This window comes from Tupaia chinensis, unplaced genomic scaffold (genome assembly GCF_000334495.1).
Source record: "Tupaia chinensis unplaced genomic scaffold, TupChi_1.0 Scaffold000402_1, whole genome shotgun sequence".
Classification (NCBI taxonomy): Eukaryota; Metazoa; Chordata; class Mammalia; order Scandentia; family Tupaiidae; genus Tupaia; species Tupaia belangeri.
The window spans coordinates 2,932,982-2,950,346 of NW_006159904.1; the positions used below are offsets into that span (position 1 = coordinate 2,932,982).

Consider the following 17,365-nt stretch of genomic DNA (forward strand, 5'->3'; position numbering starts at 1 on the left):
TATATATATATATGAATGCCATTTTTAGAAATTTTACTTGAGGCAGCCTGCATGTATACTTCTACTGCATATATAAAGTGAAATTTAAAAATAATGTAGGCGGGACCAACAGATAGCGTAATGGCTATGTCACTGGACTCCCATGTAGTCAACCACAGTTCGCATCCCGGACCTGGTGGCTTAAAACTCATACCGGGCGCATGTGCGTGCATGCCCAAGATCCCGAGAGGAGAATGGAGGAGAAGGGATTGTGGTGTGGCCATCCCCCTGGGGGGTGATTTCTCTCTTTCTATCTCTCTGTCTCTCTGTCTGGCGAGCGCACATGCCCTATGGCAAAAACCTCTCTAAAAAATAATAATAATAATAATGTGAACTGAAAAGTCTACTAGAGAAATCTTTTTTGTGTCTCTCTCGTTTCCTTTTCTACTTTCTCCCACAGGCTACGTATTTCTCTTAGAGGTTGGGTCAACAGAAGTCCTAACTTGATACTGGGCCTATTTACCTTCTGTTAGATCAACTGTAGGAGTAAATTCCAGAGCTAAGGGCATGGTCCAGACACTCAGTTTTCTTCTTTATTTATAACCCAAACCTACTGGCACCAGCAAGAGGTCTTGACCTGTTTAATCAAAACTGTATGGGTCAGAGGGTGTAGAAGGAGAGAAAACTCAGGGTGCAGGGTTTAAATCTTAAAGTAACTCATTAAATTAATATCCTAGACATGGAACTTGCCTGAATAACTTATTTGAAAAAATACTTGGCCAGTATAGATTAGCAATAGAGAATGAATATTACATATGGTCAACCCTGTTTGAGCTTGAGCTACCATAACAAACTACCACAGATTGGAGTGGCTTAAACCATAGACATTTATTTCTCATTGTCTTAGAAGTTGGAAAATCCAAGGGAAGGTGCTCAAAGGTTTAGTTACTGGTGAGGAGACTTCTTCTGGCTTGTAGACAGTTACATTCTCACTATACCCTTACGAGGCCTTTCCTCGGTACAAGTTTTTGGAGAGAGGAGCAAGAGAGAGAGAGAAAGATCTTAGTTTTCCTCTTCTCATTAGGACCAAATCCTATCATGACTTCATCTAAACCTACTAACTTCCCAAAGGTCCCATATTTTAATATCATCACATCAGTGTTAGGACTTCATATGAATTTGGGAAACACAAAAATTCAGTCCATAACAAACCCTACTAAACAAATCTCGCTTGCTGTGATATTTCATATTAACGCTATGGAGGACATGACCTGAAGACTGTCAGAACTTAGACAGTACTGGAGCTAGTGCTCCTAAGTTAATGAAAAGACACTTATTGAAACTCATTTAACTTGACTATTTCATAACACCTTATGTATTTTTGGTACTAAAGTCTTATGAGAATTTCTATGTTAAAATTTTATATTTGCTTAAATCTTATTTCATAATAGTAGGTGCCATTCTTAAGCTTAATGTTCATTTTAAAAATTAAACCATCAAAGACAGTTCTCCAGATGCTGCTTGTTCCCACTTAAAGCAGCACCTCTTAAAGAAATGCCTGTGTCTATTGTCTCTAGTCTCTTTCCTCCCATCTCGCATCTTCTCCTATTGGCTTTTTTTTTTCTTGAGAGGTTTTTGCTATAGGGTGCATGTGCTTGCCGGAAAGACAGAGAGAGACTGAGAGACAGAAAGACAGAAAGTGAGAAGTCACCCCTGGGGGGATGGCCACATGGCAATCCCTTCTCCTTCGTTCTCTTCTTGGGATCTTGAGCATGCATGCACATGCACCCAGTGTGAGTTTTAAGCCACTGGGTCTGGGACTCGAACCATGGTCGCCTACATGGGAGTCCAATGACATAGCCATTATGTTAACTGCAGGTCCCTCCTTCTGGCTTTTGTTTCCTCTACTTCACTGAATAGTTCTGATAAAGATGACCAGTGTCTGGTGTCTTCCCTTTGCTACACTAATGATCAGCACTCAGTTCTCAACTTACTACACCTGTCAGCAGCATTCCAAACAATTGATCACTCCCTTTTCATAATACACTTTTTGCACTTGACCTTCAATACTCACACTCCCTTGGCTGTCTTCATTAGCCTCCACTCATTCTTATCTCTTTGACTTCTAAATGCCCCCAGGTGAATCCCTGGATCCTTTCTCTTCCTTATCTATAATTCCTCCCTATATGACTCATAGCTTTATACATGGTGAGCATGTCAGTGACTTCAAATTATATTTCTAGTTTGGACCTTTCCATTGAAATCAGGATTCTATTCTCAGCTGGTTAATTTGACATCTCAGCATTGATATAAAAGACACCTTATTTTTCATGTGTCCAGATTAGAGCTCTGAATTTCCACCCTACCATCTGATGCTCTTGCAGTCTTCCTCACATCTATAAACAGCAACTTTGGATCCAGCAGGTGGCATGGAGGATAAGGCACTGGATCCCATATGGCCAACTAAATGGTTCAAGTCCTGGACCCAGGGGCTTGAAAAGAATGCTGGGTGCATTTGCATGAGTGCCCAAATCCCAAGGAGACTGGAAGAGAAGGGATTATAACATAGTCATCCCCTATTGGGGAGGTGGCGATTTCTCACTTTCTCTCTCTCTCTCTCGGGCTTGCATACACACCCTATAGCAAAACTAAAAACAACCCAAAAACTAAAACCAAAACAACAGCAATTTCATCTTTCTAGTTGGTCAAGAAAATGTTACGTCATTCTTGATTATTCTATGTCTCTCACTTCCCACATATAATCATTGGAAAAATTCTTTGATTGTTCCTTTATATTCCTGTATACCACCTCTGGTCCAGGCTTCTAGGATTTCTTATCTGGGTGATTACAAAGTCTCCTAACCAGGTTCTGTTTCTTTCCTGGATGACTACAAAGCCTCTTAACCAGGTTCTTTGCTTCAGATATTGGCACCAAATGTCTATCTCACAAGAAGTATGGCAGATTACAACACCCATTCATGTCCATAGATGTCTTATGATTCTGTACTGAGAGCCTAAAAGAAGCAAGACATTTAAGGGACACAAAAATGGAAAATTATCTGTTGATGATAATGTGTATGACAATACCTTTAACTGGACTAATATACAGTGTATTCAAGCTGGGAAAATTTATTTTATAAGCTGTAATAATATACAGTGATTGAATGCATAAAAAAATAAGTAAAAAAAGAAGCAAAAAAATAAAAATAAATAAAAAAGTCAAAATCAAAAGAATAAAAAAGGGGAGAGACTGAATAAACAAATGGCCACAGTACATATTAAAATATAACTCTGGGGCACAGCAGATGGTGTAATGGTTGCTCCCATATGGCCAACCATGATTTGACTCCTGGACCTGGCAACCTGAAATGCATGCTGGGCACATGTACATGTGTGCCCAAAATCCCAAGAGCAGAGTGGAAGAGAAGGGATTATGGTGTGGCCATCTCCCTGGGGGCATGATTTCTTGCTTTCTATCTTTCTGTCTCTCTGGTGAGCGCATTGCCCTGTAGCAAAAATCTATCTATAAAATAAAAAAAGAAAGAAAAGAAAAAAACTGTAACTCTGACCCACAGCTTACAACAACCAGAAAGCCAAGCCAAAACCATCATAGCAATCAGCATCAAATGGTCAGGACTTGACCTGACAGCTTGCCTAATTTTGGGTCCTACTTCAAACTGTAGACTAACTAAAGAAAACCAAATATGTCCCCTAAACAGTCACACAGAAAGCCCCACTTTTAGTTCATGCACTACACTTTTCCATGCCGCCAGCCTCCAACCAGGGCACACCTGAAGCTTTCCCTTGTTCCCACTATTAAACTTTCCCACTCCTTTTCCTGCCTTTGAGCTTCTGACAAAACGCAAGTGATGGTAGCTGACTCCATTGATAGAGTCATCTCTGAATCCGTCGACTTTTCTTGTTCTCATCCTATTTGGGTAGTTTTTGTTTCCACAACTTAGAGTAAATTCCAAGTTGTTCCAATAGTCTAGAAGTCTCCATGCTGTGTGTCTACCATCCATCATGTCGCCACCCCTTTGGCCTCATATCTTACCTTCTCTTCTACGCCCCGTTTGCTCCAACTACTTTGGCTATTCCTTGCACACACTTGACACAACCTGGCCTGAGGTCCTTTTCACTGTTCATCCCTTTGCTTGGAATTCTCTTTTCTAAATAATTCACATGGGGGAATCTCATTATCACACTTGGGTCTCAACTCAAACATGACTCTAGCAGAGGTACTTTCCATGACTTTCCTGCATACTGTAGACCCTTCATCCCCACGTGCCCAGGGCTCTGTTGCCCCACACACACTCTATTTTCTTCATACCATTTGTCACCTCCTGACATACTATGTATTTTCTTGTATATTTATTTATTTTCTTCTTCCTGCCACCCCAACTAGAATGAAAACTCCACAAGACTATAGTATTTGTGCCTCACACAGTACCAGGCAAGTTAGTCACCCTATCAGTATCTGATGAATAAATAATTGATAGATTTTTTTTTTAACGGGGGCATTTTTAAAATTAATGTATTATCCAGAATCCCAGGAGAAAACACATGGCACCTGAAATGAGAAATCACAAAAGAATTTAATTGTATGACTATTTTATGAAGGTAAGGACAAGGGCCTTAAAACCCCCAGTCATGGCAGAGTGCTCTAAGGCTAGTGACAATGGGAACCCTTACCACCTCTAGGCTTGAGGGGCACAGAGAGGAGAGGTGGGCTGAGCCCAGAGTGAGTTAGGACTCCATAGGCACTTGGACCATTAGTAGAAGGTGGGGTGCAGGAAACTCTGGAAATACTGTGGAGAGCCTGGGGAATAAATGCCCAACCTCACCCTATTCTTGCCTTCCAAGATCTTTCCTGCATCCTCCTTTGGCTGACCCAACTGGAAGGAGTGTGACAAAAACATTTGATGCAGTTCCATGCAGCTCCTGGGGTACAGAGCAGGGTGGAGTGTGGGCCTTGAGGGCTGGATCCACTATTCTAATGGTCTTTTATTATCATCAAAAGCAGTGAGGCTTGCTGTTTTAAAAATAATCATGAAGTGATTTCTTTGTAGATGTGAGGCTCACTAAAACAGATTCCCAGTCAAATACTAGATATCTGTTTGGGGTTCAGAATGTCAAACTATTGAACTAAATGCCGGTTACAGTTTTACATAGTACATGTATTGTTAAACAATTTAACTATGCCATTTTTATTGTTTAGTGTATTTTTTAACTACATGAAATATGAATCATTGAGACTTACAATATTTCAAAGTTTGTGGAAATAAAATAAATTTCATTGAGGTGCAAAAATATTTTTGAAATTATGCCTGATTTTCTATAATACACATTTTTTATAAACTTTTAAAGATCCCTTGTATAGAAATATAACATCATACACTGTGTATTATTATTACCCTACCAGAGGATAAAGGAAGCTGTAGAGCTATTACTTACAGCTGATTCATGAATGTGAAAGAAATAGCTATTTAATGTAGTTTTGAATATAGTATTATATTTTAAATCATGAATCGTCTAAAAGGAGAACAGTTTGCATGGAAAAATCAACAACATAGACATTACAGGGTCTGAGTTCTAATCCTGATTCAACCAGTAAAAGTCCTTGGCAAATTAATTCCAACTGTATGAGCCTGAGTTTCTTTATCTGTAGAGAGGAGGGACAAGATGATTTCGGAGGATATTTCTACCCCTCCAATTCTACTCCATTGGAAGGTGGTAATGTATCCCAAGGGAATAAAGCAAGGTTTGAATAAACTATGTCAGCAGTCCTTATTAGATGAGAGAAAAGCAATTACTGGAAAAGAAAACCATGTTGGGTTTTGTTTTCAGATTTAAGACTCACTGGCCCCCAGCCTACACCCTGCATACACACTTCTTTCCCCCTCGCCTCCATGCTTCCCTTTACACTGTGTCATTTTAACTGAATGTGCAAGGGGAGGAAATCAATCATGACAGAAATTTTACTTTGCATAGGATTGTTTCAGAGACAAAATGTTTAGACAAAAATAATAGTGGCTGTGATTGTGTTTTCTCTTTAGAATCAACCGTATTTATTCCCCAGTCTGGATACTCCATTGAAGAAGACATTGGCGAACTATTCATTCCCATCAGGAGAAGTGGAGATGTCAGCCAAGAGTTAATGGTGCTCTGTTATACCCAACAAGGTAGCTTGATTTACAAAAAAAAAAAAAACTAGAAGACTTTCTTCAGAATTGTATCTTTGAAGACTGCTCTATGGAAGCCTGCAGGGCCAGCCCTTAGGTCTAATGGTTAAGGAAACTAGATCTCACATGGCTGACTATGTAGTTCAAATCTTGGTCCTGGCAATTAGAAAAACATGCCACACACTTGTGCATATTTGCCCCAGATCCTTGACAGGATGGAGGAATGGAGGCAATATGACCATGCCCCATTGGGAGAAAGCCCTGTGTTTTCTCCATCTCTCTCCTCTCTGTCTCTCTCTGGTGAGTGCATAAGCTTTTTGGCCAAACATATAATAAAAGAAAATAGAAAGAAACAATGAGCATGGAAGGTCTGACTCCATTTGGTCACTTACATACACTAAGAGTTTTCGAATTGCAAGAAACTGAAGCCCACCCAAGCCTGTTGAAGTAGAAGAGGGCTATTGTTTTAAAATATTTTTTAAAAAGAGGCAAGGCAATGAATATGGAATAAAAATAAACTAATTTTACAGTAGTTAAAACCCATTTCAAATTTTCAAAATAATTGTTTTGCACATACATAAGCATCTTATAAAAGATAATTAATCTGAAATTAAATTAATGCATATAATTTACTAGTATACTAGTACCTTTCTAGAAAACAAGTTGCTTTTCTAAAAGTACAAATGAAAAGTCAAATATACTGTTGGTGCTCTGAGACTTTTGCTAAATTTTCCATTAATACATATGTGTGAATTAAAAAGCAGTACAGAATAGTAATTAAAACCAGACTTCAGGATAAGCCTTGGACTTTGGGTCACAGAGCCAGTGGCTTAACTTCTGTAAACTTCAGTTACCAAATGGGTCAAACCCAAGAGAGTGGATCAGAGGATTCATGAGAGGCAAGTAGCTAAAGCACTTGGCACTTTGCCTGTACATAGTAAGAACTGGACTAGCAGACACTATTGTTTTGTAATAGTATATTGATCAAAATATCCATTGACAGGAAAGACAGGAGAAACTTGAAATTTAGTACTCATCAGAGGGTTGAGGTCATTCTGGAGTTGGTTCATGATTCCAGAACAGTATGTACTTACTATTGCAATTTCTAGCATGTTCATGTTCTGTATACAAATTAACCGTTAAAATGCTGCACTGCAAATCATTGTTTCTGGAAACACCCTTGTAATATACTTTACATAAAAATCTTCTGGACTCTCTCCACCTCCAGGAACAGCAACGGGAACTGTGCCGACTTCAGTGTTGTCTTATTCTGATTACATATCCAGGCCTGAGGACCACACCAGTGTTGTTCGATTTGACAAGGATGAGCGGGAGAAAATGTGTCGGATAGTTGTTATTGATGACTCCTTGTACGAAGAAGAGGAAACATTCCGTGTCCTCCTGAGCATGGCCATGGGTGGGAGAATAGGATCAGAGTTCCCAGGAGCTCAGATTACAATCCTCCCTGACAAAGATGATGGTAAGTACTCATTTACCTAAAAAGTCTTCTTACCAAGATCACCTTTAGGCACAACTTCCCAGACAGAAAAATGGGAGTCTAAAAGAATGATTAAATGTGCATTTATTTTTTGCTTCCTTTGATAATGTGATTAAGTTTTAAGTTGATTCCAACAATTGATTTGTTTTTTCTTGATTTCATGTTTTTAAAGGGCAAAAGTAACGCTTGAGTATTCTTTCCTCTAAACAGTTTTTTCTCACCATGCTTTCACCATTAGATGATTAAATTTTTCAAGTTCCATGGTGAGGAATTGAAGCAATTTTAATAAACCTCATTTCTTTCCTTTCTATGTGTTTGCTTTGCTTTTAAACATTTATATTTATATTTTGTAACTTTAATCTCTATAGAAGCCTGTTGTTTCAAAGAAACCTTTCAGACAAGGCTATTCAATGAATAACTGTAAAGGTAATAAATACATGAAAAATTAAGATCAATAGGCAGCTTGCTGCGCCCTAAACAGAGGGAGAGCAGATATACTAGACTACTCTTCCCCAGGGAAGTTAAATCACTATGTAGTAATCCCTTGTGCATAGTAAAAGGAGCAAAGGGGTCTTACGTTTTTTAGTCCAAGAAAGAGTTAGTGCTTCTTGTAAGGAAAGAAAGAACAAACAGAAAGATTGTGAACAGTCTAGTGAGGAAAGGAGAGAGCAGTAAACTGAAAGGTAAGTCCCAACGTTGGACTAAACTCCATTAAAATGTTCCTCAGAGAGCTGAAAGAGGTAGAAACTAGGGAGCGAGTTTCAGCTTGGAGAGGAGCTGCGAGAGAGTCAAAGGCCTTCAATCCTGAATAATTTTAAAACTCGAGAAGCTGAAAATCATCTTCCAGGAAGGTCTTTGATAATTAAGTGACAAAATAAGGTGGCAAGTAAAGTTAGCAAGATGTCTTATGAGGCACAGCACTGGTTCCTTTGTATATTATTGTGTTTTATTCCTCTAACAAATAAGTAATGTCTGATTTTTACTGGAAAGTCTTTTTTCTATTTGTTTTTTTCTGTTTTTGTTTTTTTGGGGAAAGATTTTGCTATAGGGCACGTACACTCACTGGGGAGGCAGAAAGAGACAAAGAGACAGAAAGCAAGAAATCACTCTCCACCTCTTCACTCCCCGCCAGGGAAGATGGCCATGCCATCCCTTCTCCTTCAATCTCCTCTTAGGATTTTGAGCACGCATGCACATATGCCAGGTCCAGGACTTGAAGTGCTTAGTCAACCAAGTAGGAGTTCGTCACTTTAACCAATACACCACCTGCTGACCCCCTCAAATGTTTTAAAAACACTAAGCATAAAAATTACAAAGGATTTTATCCAGTGGGGATTATAGAGAGTTTTTATTTTACCTTAAATTTAGATAATAACCTGCGTGACCCAGCCACAGTAGTTCATGCTGCTAAAATGATACTGCTGTTCCAGAAGCCAAGCCCACATGGGAGCCCCAGGTTGGATTTCCTGCTCAACCTGAACTCTGGGCATGGTGAAGTCTCACCTGTAATCCAAGTACTAGGGAGACTGAGGCAGAAGGATTACAAACTCAAGGTTGACCTGGGCAAGCTTGTAAGATCCTGTCAAAGGAGCTGAGGATAGTGTTGCACTCTTGCAGTCCCAGCTACTAAGAGGCTGAAACAGGAGGATCATGACAGAGTGAGATTGATTAGAAAAAAAAAAATTATACATGTGTAAGTGACTGTAATATTTTTAAATATTGCTTCAGTTTATTACTGTAATAAAAAATTATCTTTTAAAATAAAATACCTATCTTTTTTTATTAAATTGATCTTAGCGAGTCAGTATTTTTGAATGTTAGCCAGGACAGATTTTTCAGTCCACACCAAACACTCAGCTGCTATCCCACTATCTATCCGTTGTTACATCTGTATTGATACAGATAAAAAGAGAATATAGAGTGCCAACAGGTGGTGTGGAGGTTAAGGCACTAGATCCCACCTGACCAGCTTGGTGGCTTGATTTCTGCACCCAGCAGCTTGAAAATCACTGCAGGTGTGTTTGTGTGTGTGTGTGTGTGTGTGTGTGTGTGTGTGTGTGTGTGTGTGTATGCCTGCCCAAAACCCCATGAGCATAGTGGAGGAGTAGGGCATGCAGTATGGCCATCTCCCCTGGTGGTAATCTCTCACCTTTCCTCTCTCTCTGTCTCTGTCTGGTGAGTGCATGTGCCCTAAAGCAAAAACTAAAAAGATAAATAAATACATTTTCTAAAAAAGAATATAGAAAGATGTAGGATTAACTGAAAATGGAACATGTAATTAATAATTACTTTAGTTCAGTGTTTTGTCAATGAAAAAATCTTTCTCATATGGATTGCTATGGGATATGCTTGGGAAAAAAAATAAAGGTATAGAAAGAAGCCATTGTGGGAACCAGCAGTTAGCGTAATGGCTATGTCACTGGACTCCCACGTAATTGACCACGGTTCATGTCCTGGACCCGGTGGCTTAAAACTAACGTTGGGCGCGTGTGCGTGCATGACCAAGATCCTGAGAGGAGAATGGAGGAGAAGGGATTGCAGCGTGACCCACCACCCTGGGGGTGATTTCTCACTTTCTGTCTCTATGTCTCTCTCTGTCTGTCTGGCGAGCGCACGCGCCCTATAGTGAGAACCTCTCCATAAAAAAAAGAAAGAAGCCATTGTTTATGAGATGCAGACATTTTCACGTATGTATATATGTATCACTAAATCTTTACAAGAAAGAAGAGTGATGCCATTTTCCCTATTTTATAGATGATAAGACTGAGACTCAGGCTAAGTGATCAACTTGAATTAGCAAAGCCATTACAAAGCAAAGTCAGTTTCAGAACCCCCAACATCTTTCACATGCTACCCTCTGCCTCTACAACATGTCCCTCTTGGTGACGAGATTGAGGAACTATTGCTATCTACTATTATGCAATATTTATCAAATATTTTAGTATTATCAGTGTTTCATCTGAGCTTTGCAATTCCCTAGTATACTGGGGGCAAGTGGCATTGTGAATGTGGTAGCTAAGGCTCAGAGAGCTTTTCACTCCAGAACACAGAAATGGTAAATTTTGGTGTCACAGACTGATTTTGAAGCTTCAGAGCTGATGCATACATTGGATTAGTAGTTTGTCAGGAATTCCCTCAGCAATCATCATTATTCTCCTTCACTCAGCCAACAGATTCTTTTTTTTTTTTTTTTTTTTGAGAAATTTTGGCTATAGTGCTAGTGTACTCACCAGAGAGACAGAAAGTGAGAAATCACTCCCCTGGGGGATGGTCACACTGCAATCCCTTCTCTTCCATTCTCTTCTCAGGATTTTGGGCATGCGCACACGTGCACCCAGTATGAGTTTTAAACCATGGGTTCATGACTTGAACTGTGGCCAACTACGTGGGAGTCCCATGACATACCCATTATGCCTTCTGCTGGTCCCAGACAATGACTCTTATTCAATAGATCAAAAGTCCTGTGTGTGCTTTAGTTTTTTTCCACATCTATCCTTTTTTATCCCCTTCTAAAATCACTCCTTTAGTTTAGGCAGACATTTTTTTCATCTCAGAAGTAGACAACAATAAATGACTCTTCGGAACCAGCAGTGAGCGTAATGGCTATGTCGCTGGACTCCCATGTAGTCGACCGTGGTTCACATCCCAAACCCGGTGGCTTAAACGCACACCAGGCGCATGTGCGTGCCCAAGATCCCGGGAGGAGAATGGAGGAGAAGGGATTGAGGTGTGGCCATCCCCCCGGGGGGGGGGAGAGATTTCTTACTTTCTGTTTCTCTGTCTCTCTTTGTCTCTCTCCAGCAAGCACATGTGTCCTATGGCAAAGACTTTTAAAAGTACCTCCCCACCCCCTCCCCTGCCCAGGGGGAATGGTTTCACCTCAATCCCCTCTCCTCCATTCTCCTCTCAGGATCCTAGGCACACATGCACACATGCCCAGCCTGAGTCTTAAGCTACTGGGTCCAGGACTCGAATTGCACTTGACTATGTGAGAGTCCAACAATAACCATTATGCCTTTTGCTGGTTCCAGGAACTCAATTTTTTATACGTGGGAAACTTTATATGTGGGAAACCTATACAACCTGGGTTCAGGATTAAACCCTCAGAGTAGTTTTGTAGTTTCATTAGCCAGGGCCAACTTCTATATATATATTTTTTTCATTTGAAGAATTTCATTGCCAAATAGATAGTGTGGATTCGAACCTAAAATATACACATTTGAAAGCTCAGTTGAAACTCTTTTTTGGGAACCAGCAGTTAGCGTAATGGCTATGTCGCTGGACTCCCACGTAGTCGACCGCGGTTCATGTCCCGGACCCGGTGGCTTAAAACTCACACCGGGCGCGTGTGCGTGCGTGCCCAAGATCCCGAGAGGAGAATGGAGGAGAAGGGATTGCGGCGTGACCATCCCCCCTGGGGGGTGATTTCTCGCTTTCTGTCTCTATGTCTCTCTCTGTCTGTCTGGCGAGCGCACGCGCCCTACAGTGAAAATCTCTCCAAAAAAAAAACCTCTTTTTTAAAGTATAGGCAAAAAAAAAAAAATCGGAACTTTGTTAGAATGTGGCTTTTAATTCTAACTCGCGCATCTCTTACTCGTATCCAGACTTTATACTTAGCTTCAAATCCCCACCTTCTCTCTCCCGTCCCAGTGTGACCAATTAGACACAGCCCACTCAAGGTAGATACAGTATTAGCCAATTTACCTAGCACTCTGGTTTTATAGTTCTGTTATTTTATCTTCTTGAGGATATCCCTTTATTATAAAATGTACATTTAAAAGAATGTTCGTTATATGAGCAAACTTCAAAATGGAAAATGGAAGGCTGGAATTAAAATAACAATTCATTTTGGTGCAAAATAATTTTGAAATCTATGCATGCTTTTTTCATAGTACATATTTTCCATAAACTTGTTGAAGATCCCCTGACATTTGTAGCATTTTTGATGGAAAAGGTTTTAGTTATCCACTTCACAATATTGTAGTTTGCTAGAAAAGTTTTTTATTGAGTGAAAATGACATCTGTCTAGCACTGTTCTCTGTGGTAGTGCTACAGACTTTTCTTTTATAATACTGGATTGCCATTTGGACCAACAGTTCTTATTTCAGAAATACCATGGCTGAGTCAGAGATAAATCACCCAAACTTCTTTCTTTCATTTTCTGTATGAGATTAAAAAAAAAGCTCTTGGGAGCCTGAATATCTGAACATGACCTTTTTGGCACAATGACTTAATTACTGAGCAAATCTTGGTTTTCTTTTATTGTATTGACAGATAGCCAAGTCAAAGTAGGTTATTTGAAGTCTTATTTTCATTGATTTAATTTTACTATTTCCCACAATGCAACCTTCACATAAATAAAGTCTCTTATTCAAAGGTGTCAATAGGCTCAGAAAAGTACAACTATAAACCAAGTTTCCATTTAAAAAGACAGAATACTTGACAACGTAGAAAAAAAATTGGATAACAACTGAAAAATCTTACTTTTCATTTATCATCAAAAATGGCTAGGGAGGGAACCAGCAGTTAGTGTAATGGCTATGTCGCTGGACTCTCTCATAGTCGACTGCGGTTTCCGTCCCGGACCTGGTGGCTTAAAACTCACGCTGGGTGTGTGTGTGTGCATGTCCAAGATCCCAAGAGGAGAATGGAGGAGAAGGGATTGTGGTGTGGCCATCCCCCCTGGGGGTGATTTCTCGCTTTCTGTCTCTCTGTCTCTCTCTGTCTGTCTGGAGAGTGCACATGCCCTATAGCGAAAACCTCTCCAAAAAAAACAAACAAAATGGCTAGGGACTGCGTTGAAACAAAGAGGGACGGGGAACAAGTTGCATTTGGTGTTAATAAAACAGTACTTCCTCAATAGCACATTTACAAATACATGGCTGCATGCCCTGCGTACTCAGGGAAATCTCTGGACACAAACCAGAACCTTCCCAAGAACGTCAGTTTTACCACTGCACCACCTTCCAGCCCCCACAAATATAGGTTCTAATAAAAGCATCAGAACTATCTGCTTGGACCTATATGCTGTTGTGATGTTCAAGCTGAATGAGTCAGAGATAAATCACCCAAACTTCTTTCTTTCATTTTCTGTATGAGATTAAAAAAAAAGCTCTTGGGAGCCTGAATATCTGAACATGACCTTTTTGGCACAATGACTTAATTACTGAGCAAATCTTGGTTTTCTTTTATTGTATTGACAGATAGCCAAGTCAAAGTAGGTTATTTGAAGTCTTATTTTCATTGATTTAATTTTACTATTTCCCACAATGCAACCTTCACATAAATAAAGTCTCTTATTCAAAGGTGTCAATAGGCTCAGAAAAGTACAACTATAAACCAAGTTTCCATTTAAAAAGACAGAATACTTGACAACGTAGAAAAAAAATTGGATAACAACTGAAAAATCTTACTTTTCATTTATCATCAAAAATGGCTAGGGAGGGAACCAGCAGTTAGTGTAATGGCTATGTCGCTGGACTCTCTCATAGTCGACTGCGGTTTCCGTCCCGGACCTGGTGGCTTAAAACTCACGCTGGGTGTGTGTGTGTGCATGTCCAAGATCCCAAGAGGAGAATGGAGGAGAAGGGATTGTGGTGTGGCCATCCCCCCTGGGAGTGATTTCTCGCTTTCTGTCTCTCTGTCTCTCTCTGTCTGTCTGGAGAGTGCACATGCCCTATAGCGAAAACCTCTCCAAAAAAAAAAAAAATGGCTAGGGACTGCGTTGAAACAAAGAGGGACGGGGAACAAGTTGCATTTGGTGTTAATAAAACAGTACTTCCTCAATAGCACATTTACAAATACATGGCTGCATGCCCTGCGTACTCAGGGAAATCTCTGGACACAAACCAGAACCTTCCCAAGAACGTCAGTTTTACCACTGCACCACCTTCCAGCCCCCACAAATATAGGTTCTAATAAAAGCATCAGAACTATCTGCTTGGACCTATATGCTGTTGTGATGTTCAAGCTGAAAAGAATCCAGGATAGAACTGGTAAAGGGTCAAGTAAGAGAATGAAGTAACTGAGATTCCACAAGTGAATTTGCTGTTTAACAGTGTCGTTTTGAGGGGAGGAGGGGGAAGAGTATATTTTTTCTTAGCATTATTTATTAGTTTTATACATTCCGTCATTATACATCATCTAGTTTGTAAAGAGATTTTACCCAGCATGATATACGCCACACAGCAGACGAGCTGATACGACTGTACACGTCATCCCCAACAGGCAACAAGGTCTTGTGTTACCTTGACTAGTCACCCTTTCCTTACCTTGGCTGTCATTCTTAAAACTGAATATGCATGAAAAATACAAAAAAAAGAAAAAAAAAAAAAACAGATTCATCTGACTTGACACTGCCTGAGTTTCAATGCCAAAAAGTATCTTTCAGTTAGAGCGAGGGTTCTGCCGAGAAATCTCTCTCCTGCCCACGTGTCCCTTATCTCCTCTACTTACTGTAACAGACCTTAATGTCTCTTTTTACTTGTCTGTTGGAGGTCACCTCAACACTTCTCCCACATTCTTAACGTAAGTTATACAGAGAGAAACATGGAATTGAAAATATTCCTCCCTTTCTTCTATGGTCAAAATGTCTCTGGGGTTGAACTCACTATTACGGGCATCTAGTTTTCTTGCATTAATGTAAAATACTTTTTTGTTTGATTAAAATTAGAAGTATAATGATGTCTTCTATTTGAAATAAATTCAGACTATGAAATGTATTTATTCCTTTTATGAGACAGAGAGCCTGTGGGAGGAGGGGGTTCCCTCCACAGGGTTTTGCCACACCACGATTTTCTCCCATCATTCCAATCAATCAGAACACAAGTCACACAGGTACTCCTGATGTGGTCATGTTGACTGGTGACCCAAAGCTGGAACCTCCCATGTGGCTCCAGTATCATGCAGCAACACTCTACCTTCTGTACTAATGTGGCTGGGTCATAGACTACAAAGTTGTAACTTAACAATACACGTCACAGAATTAACTTTGGAAGAAGAATCTTACCATTTTCTAGATTTCTTGTATGGAGTAACTCAAAAGATGGAATCTTTGGATAATTTTGCATTGCAGTTTAGCAAATACTTATTCATTTGTCCAACAGATATTTTTAAGAATCTAATATTTACCCACTTATTCGAAAAATGAAAATCGAGCCCTTCTGTACCTGCACGTTGCTGTGTGCTAAGGATGCAACGGCGATCAAGAGAACCACAGCCTCCTAACTCACGGGCCTTTCAGACTTTGGGGGGAGCACAAGTAAGTGAATAGACAATGCAATGAGTGCTCTCCTAGGAAAAAAGCATCTTTCTCAACCTAGGTGTAGGAGAGGCTTTTTTAAAAACATGATTTCCTAAGGAAAATTTGAGTTGCTATCAGGCTAACCTGACAAAAAGAAAAGGAAAGTGTGTTTCTAGGAGGAGAGACTACAGGTGCCTCGGGTGAATGGATGAGGTGTATCCAGGGAATAAAAAGCTTGGATACAGCAAAACTCTGGGGTTCAAAGGAGTAAATTGAAAGAGGAGCTTGGAGAGACATACAAAGAGCCAGACTTAGAGGGGCTTGTAACCATAGAAAGGAGTTGTTTTATTCATGGAATAAATAGAGGAAACTAACAATTTTAAGTAGAATGACAAAATCAGATTTATATTATAGATATATCACTCTGTTCTAGCTATAATAAAGAGAATAGACTGAAGAGCTCAGGAGTCTGTTGGAGGAATATAGGTGATAGGTGGCAGAAGTCTGAATAGAGTAGTTACACGAGGATGCAGGTACCAGGAGGCACCTAAGAGACAGTGCAGAGGAAGATGGGTCGTAACAGTACTTGATCAGACATAAAGAGGAAGGACAGGAAATACTTGAAGATGATGCTTTGTTTCCTAGGTAGAGCAGTTAAGAGTGATATGGATCATTGAGGCAGGGAGAATTGGAATAAAACTGGTCCTGGAAAAAAAAAAAAAAAAAAAAAACAGCAAGTTCATTTAGGGCATATGAATTTAAGAGCTTACATGCCTTTACAGTGGCTGGATATTGAGTAGGCAATTGAAGATATAGGTCTGGAGGAGAGGAATCCTGCACTAGACAAAATTCTGTGCTGGAAACATTATTACGTGTTATCTCCACTTAAGAGATGGCGAATCAGACTTAGAAAGATGAAGAAAATTGCTTAGAATCACACAGCTATGAAATGTTGGGTATATTGTCCTAAACTTGAACACAGACTTGACATGGTTCACCACTAGACTATAATGAATCCTGAATTTCGTCAAAGCAATAAAAACGTAAGTCATACCCAGTGACGTAACTGAGGGAGGAAATTGGTGTAGACTCTAGAAAAAAATAGTCCAAATATTCATCAACATGTAGATCCAATATAGGTCAAAGATGGATGTTGTTTCTGAGGTTGGTCAATTTTTCATTAATTCAAATTATGCAGTTGGAGGAGGCAAAGTGTTCAAGCCTGTTACACAGCCTGGATGAAGCGTATCTCACGTGACTTTCCAACACCTTTTATTCTGGTTGCTGTGTCTGTTTCTCTGGTCATGGGTGAACAAGATGAGGAATCAACCAACCGGTTATTTCCTGTCTAAAAGTAAATACATAAATCCCTTATAACTTTGTAACTCAGGGCAATCAGAACTTTCGAAAGCATATTGGTTCTCTAGAACTAGATTATTCTCAATGCAATTAAAAATGGCATTC

At 39.8% G+C, this 17,365-nt stretch overlaps 1 protein-coding gene across 1 annotated transcript in view; it reads left to right on the forward strand.

The window, feature by feature from the left end:
- FREM2 (FRAS1 related extracellular matrix 2) overlaps positions 1–17,365 on the forward strand; it is a 230,356-nt gene that overhangs the window by 120,754 nt on the left and 92,237 nt on the right. The window contains exons 5-6 of the mRNA XM_006154200.3: positions 6,036–6,161; positions 7,390–7,641. Coding sequence (XP_006154262.1) covers positions 6,036–6,161; positions 7,390–7,641 — 378 coding nt within the window. The remainder of the gene's footprint in view (positions 1–6,035; positions 6,162–7,389; positions 7,642–17,365) is intronic.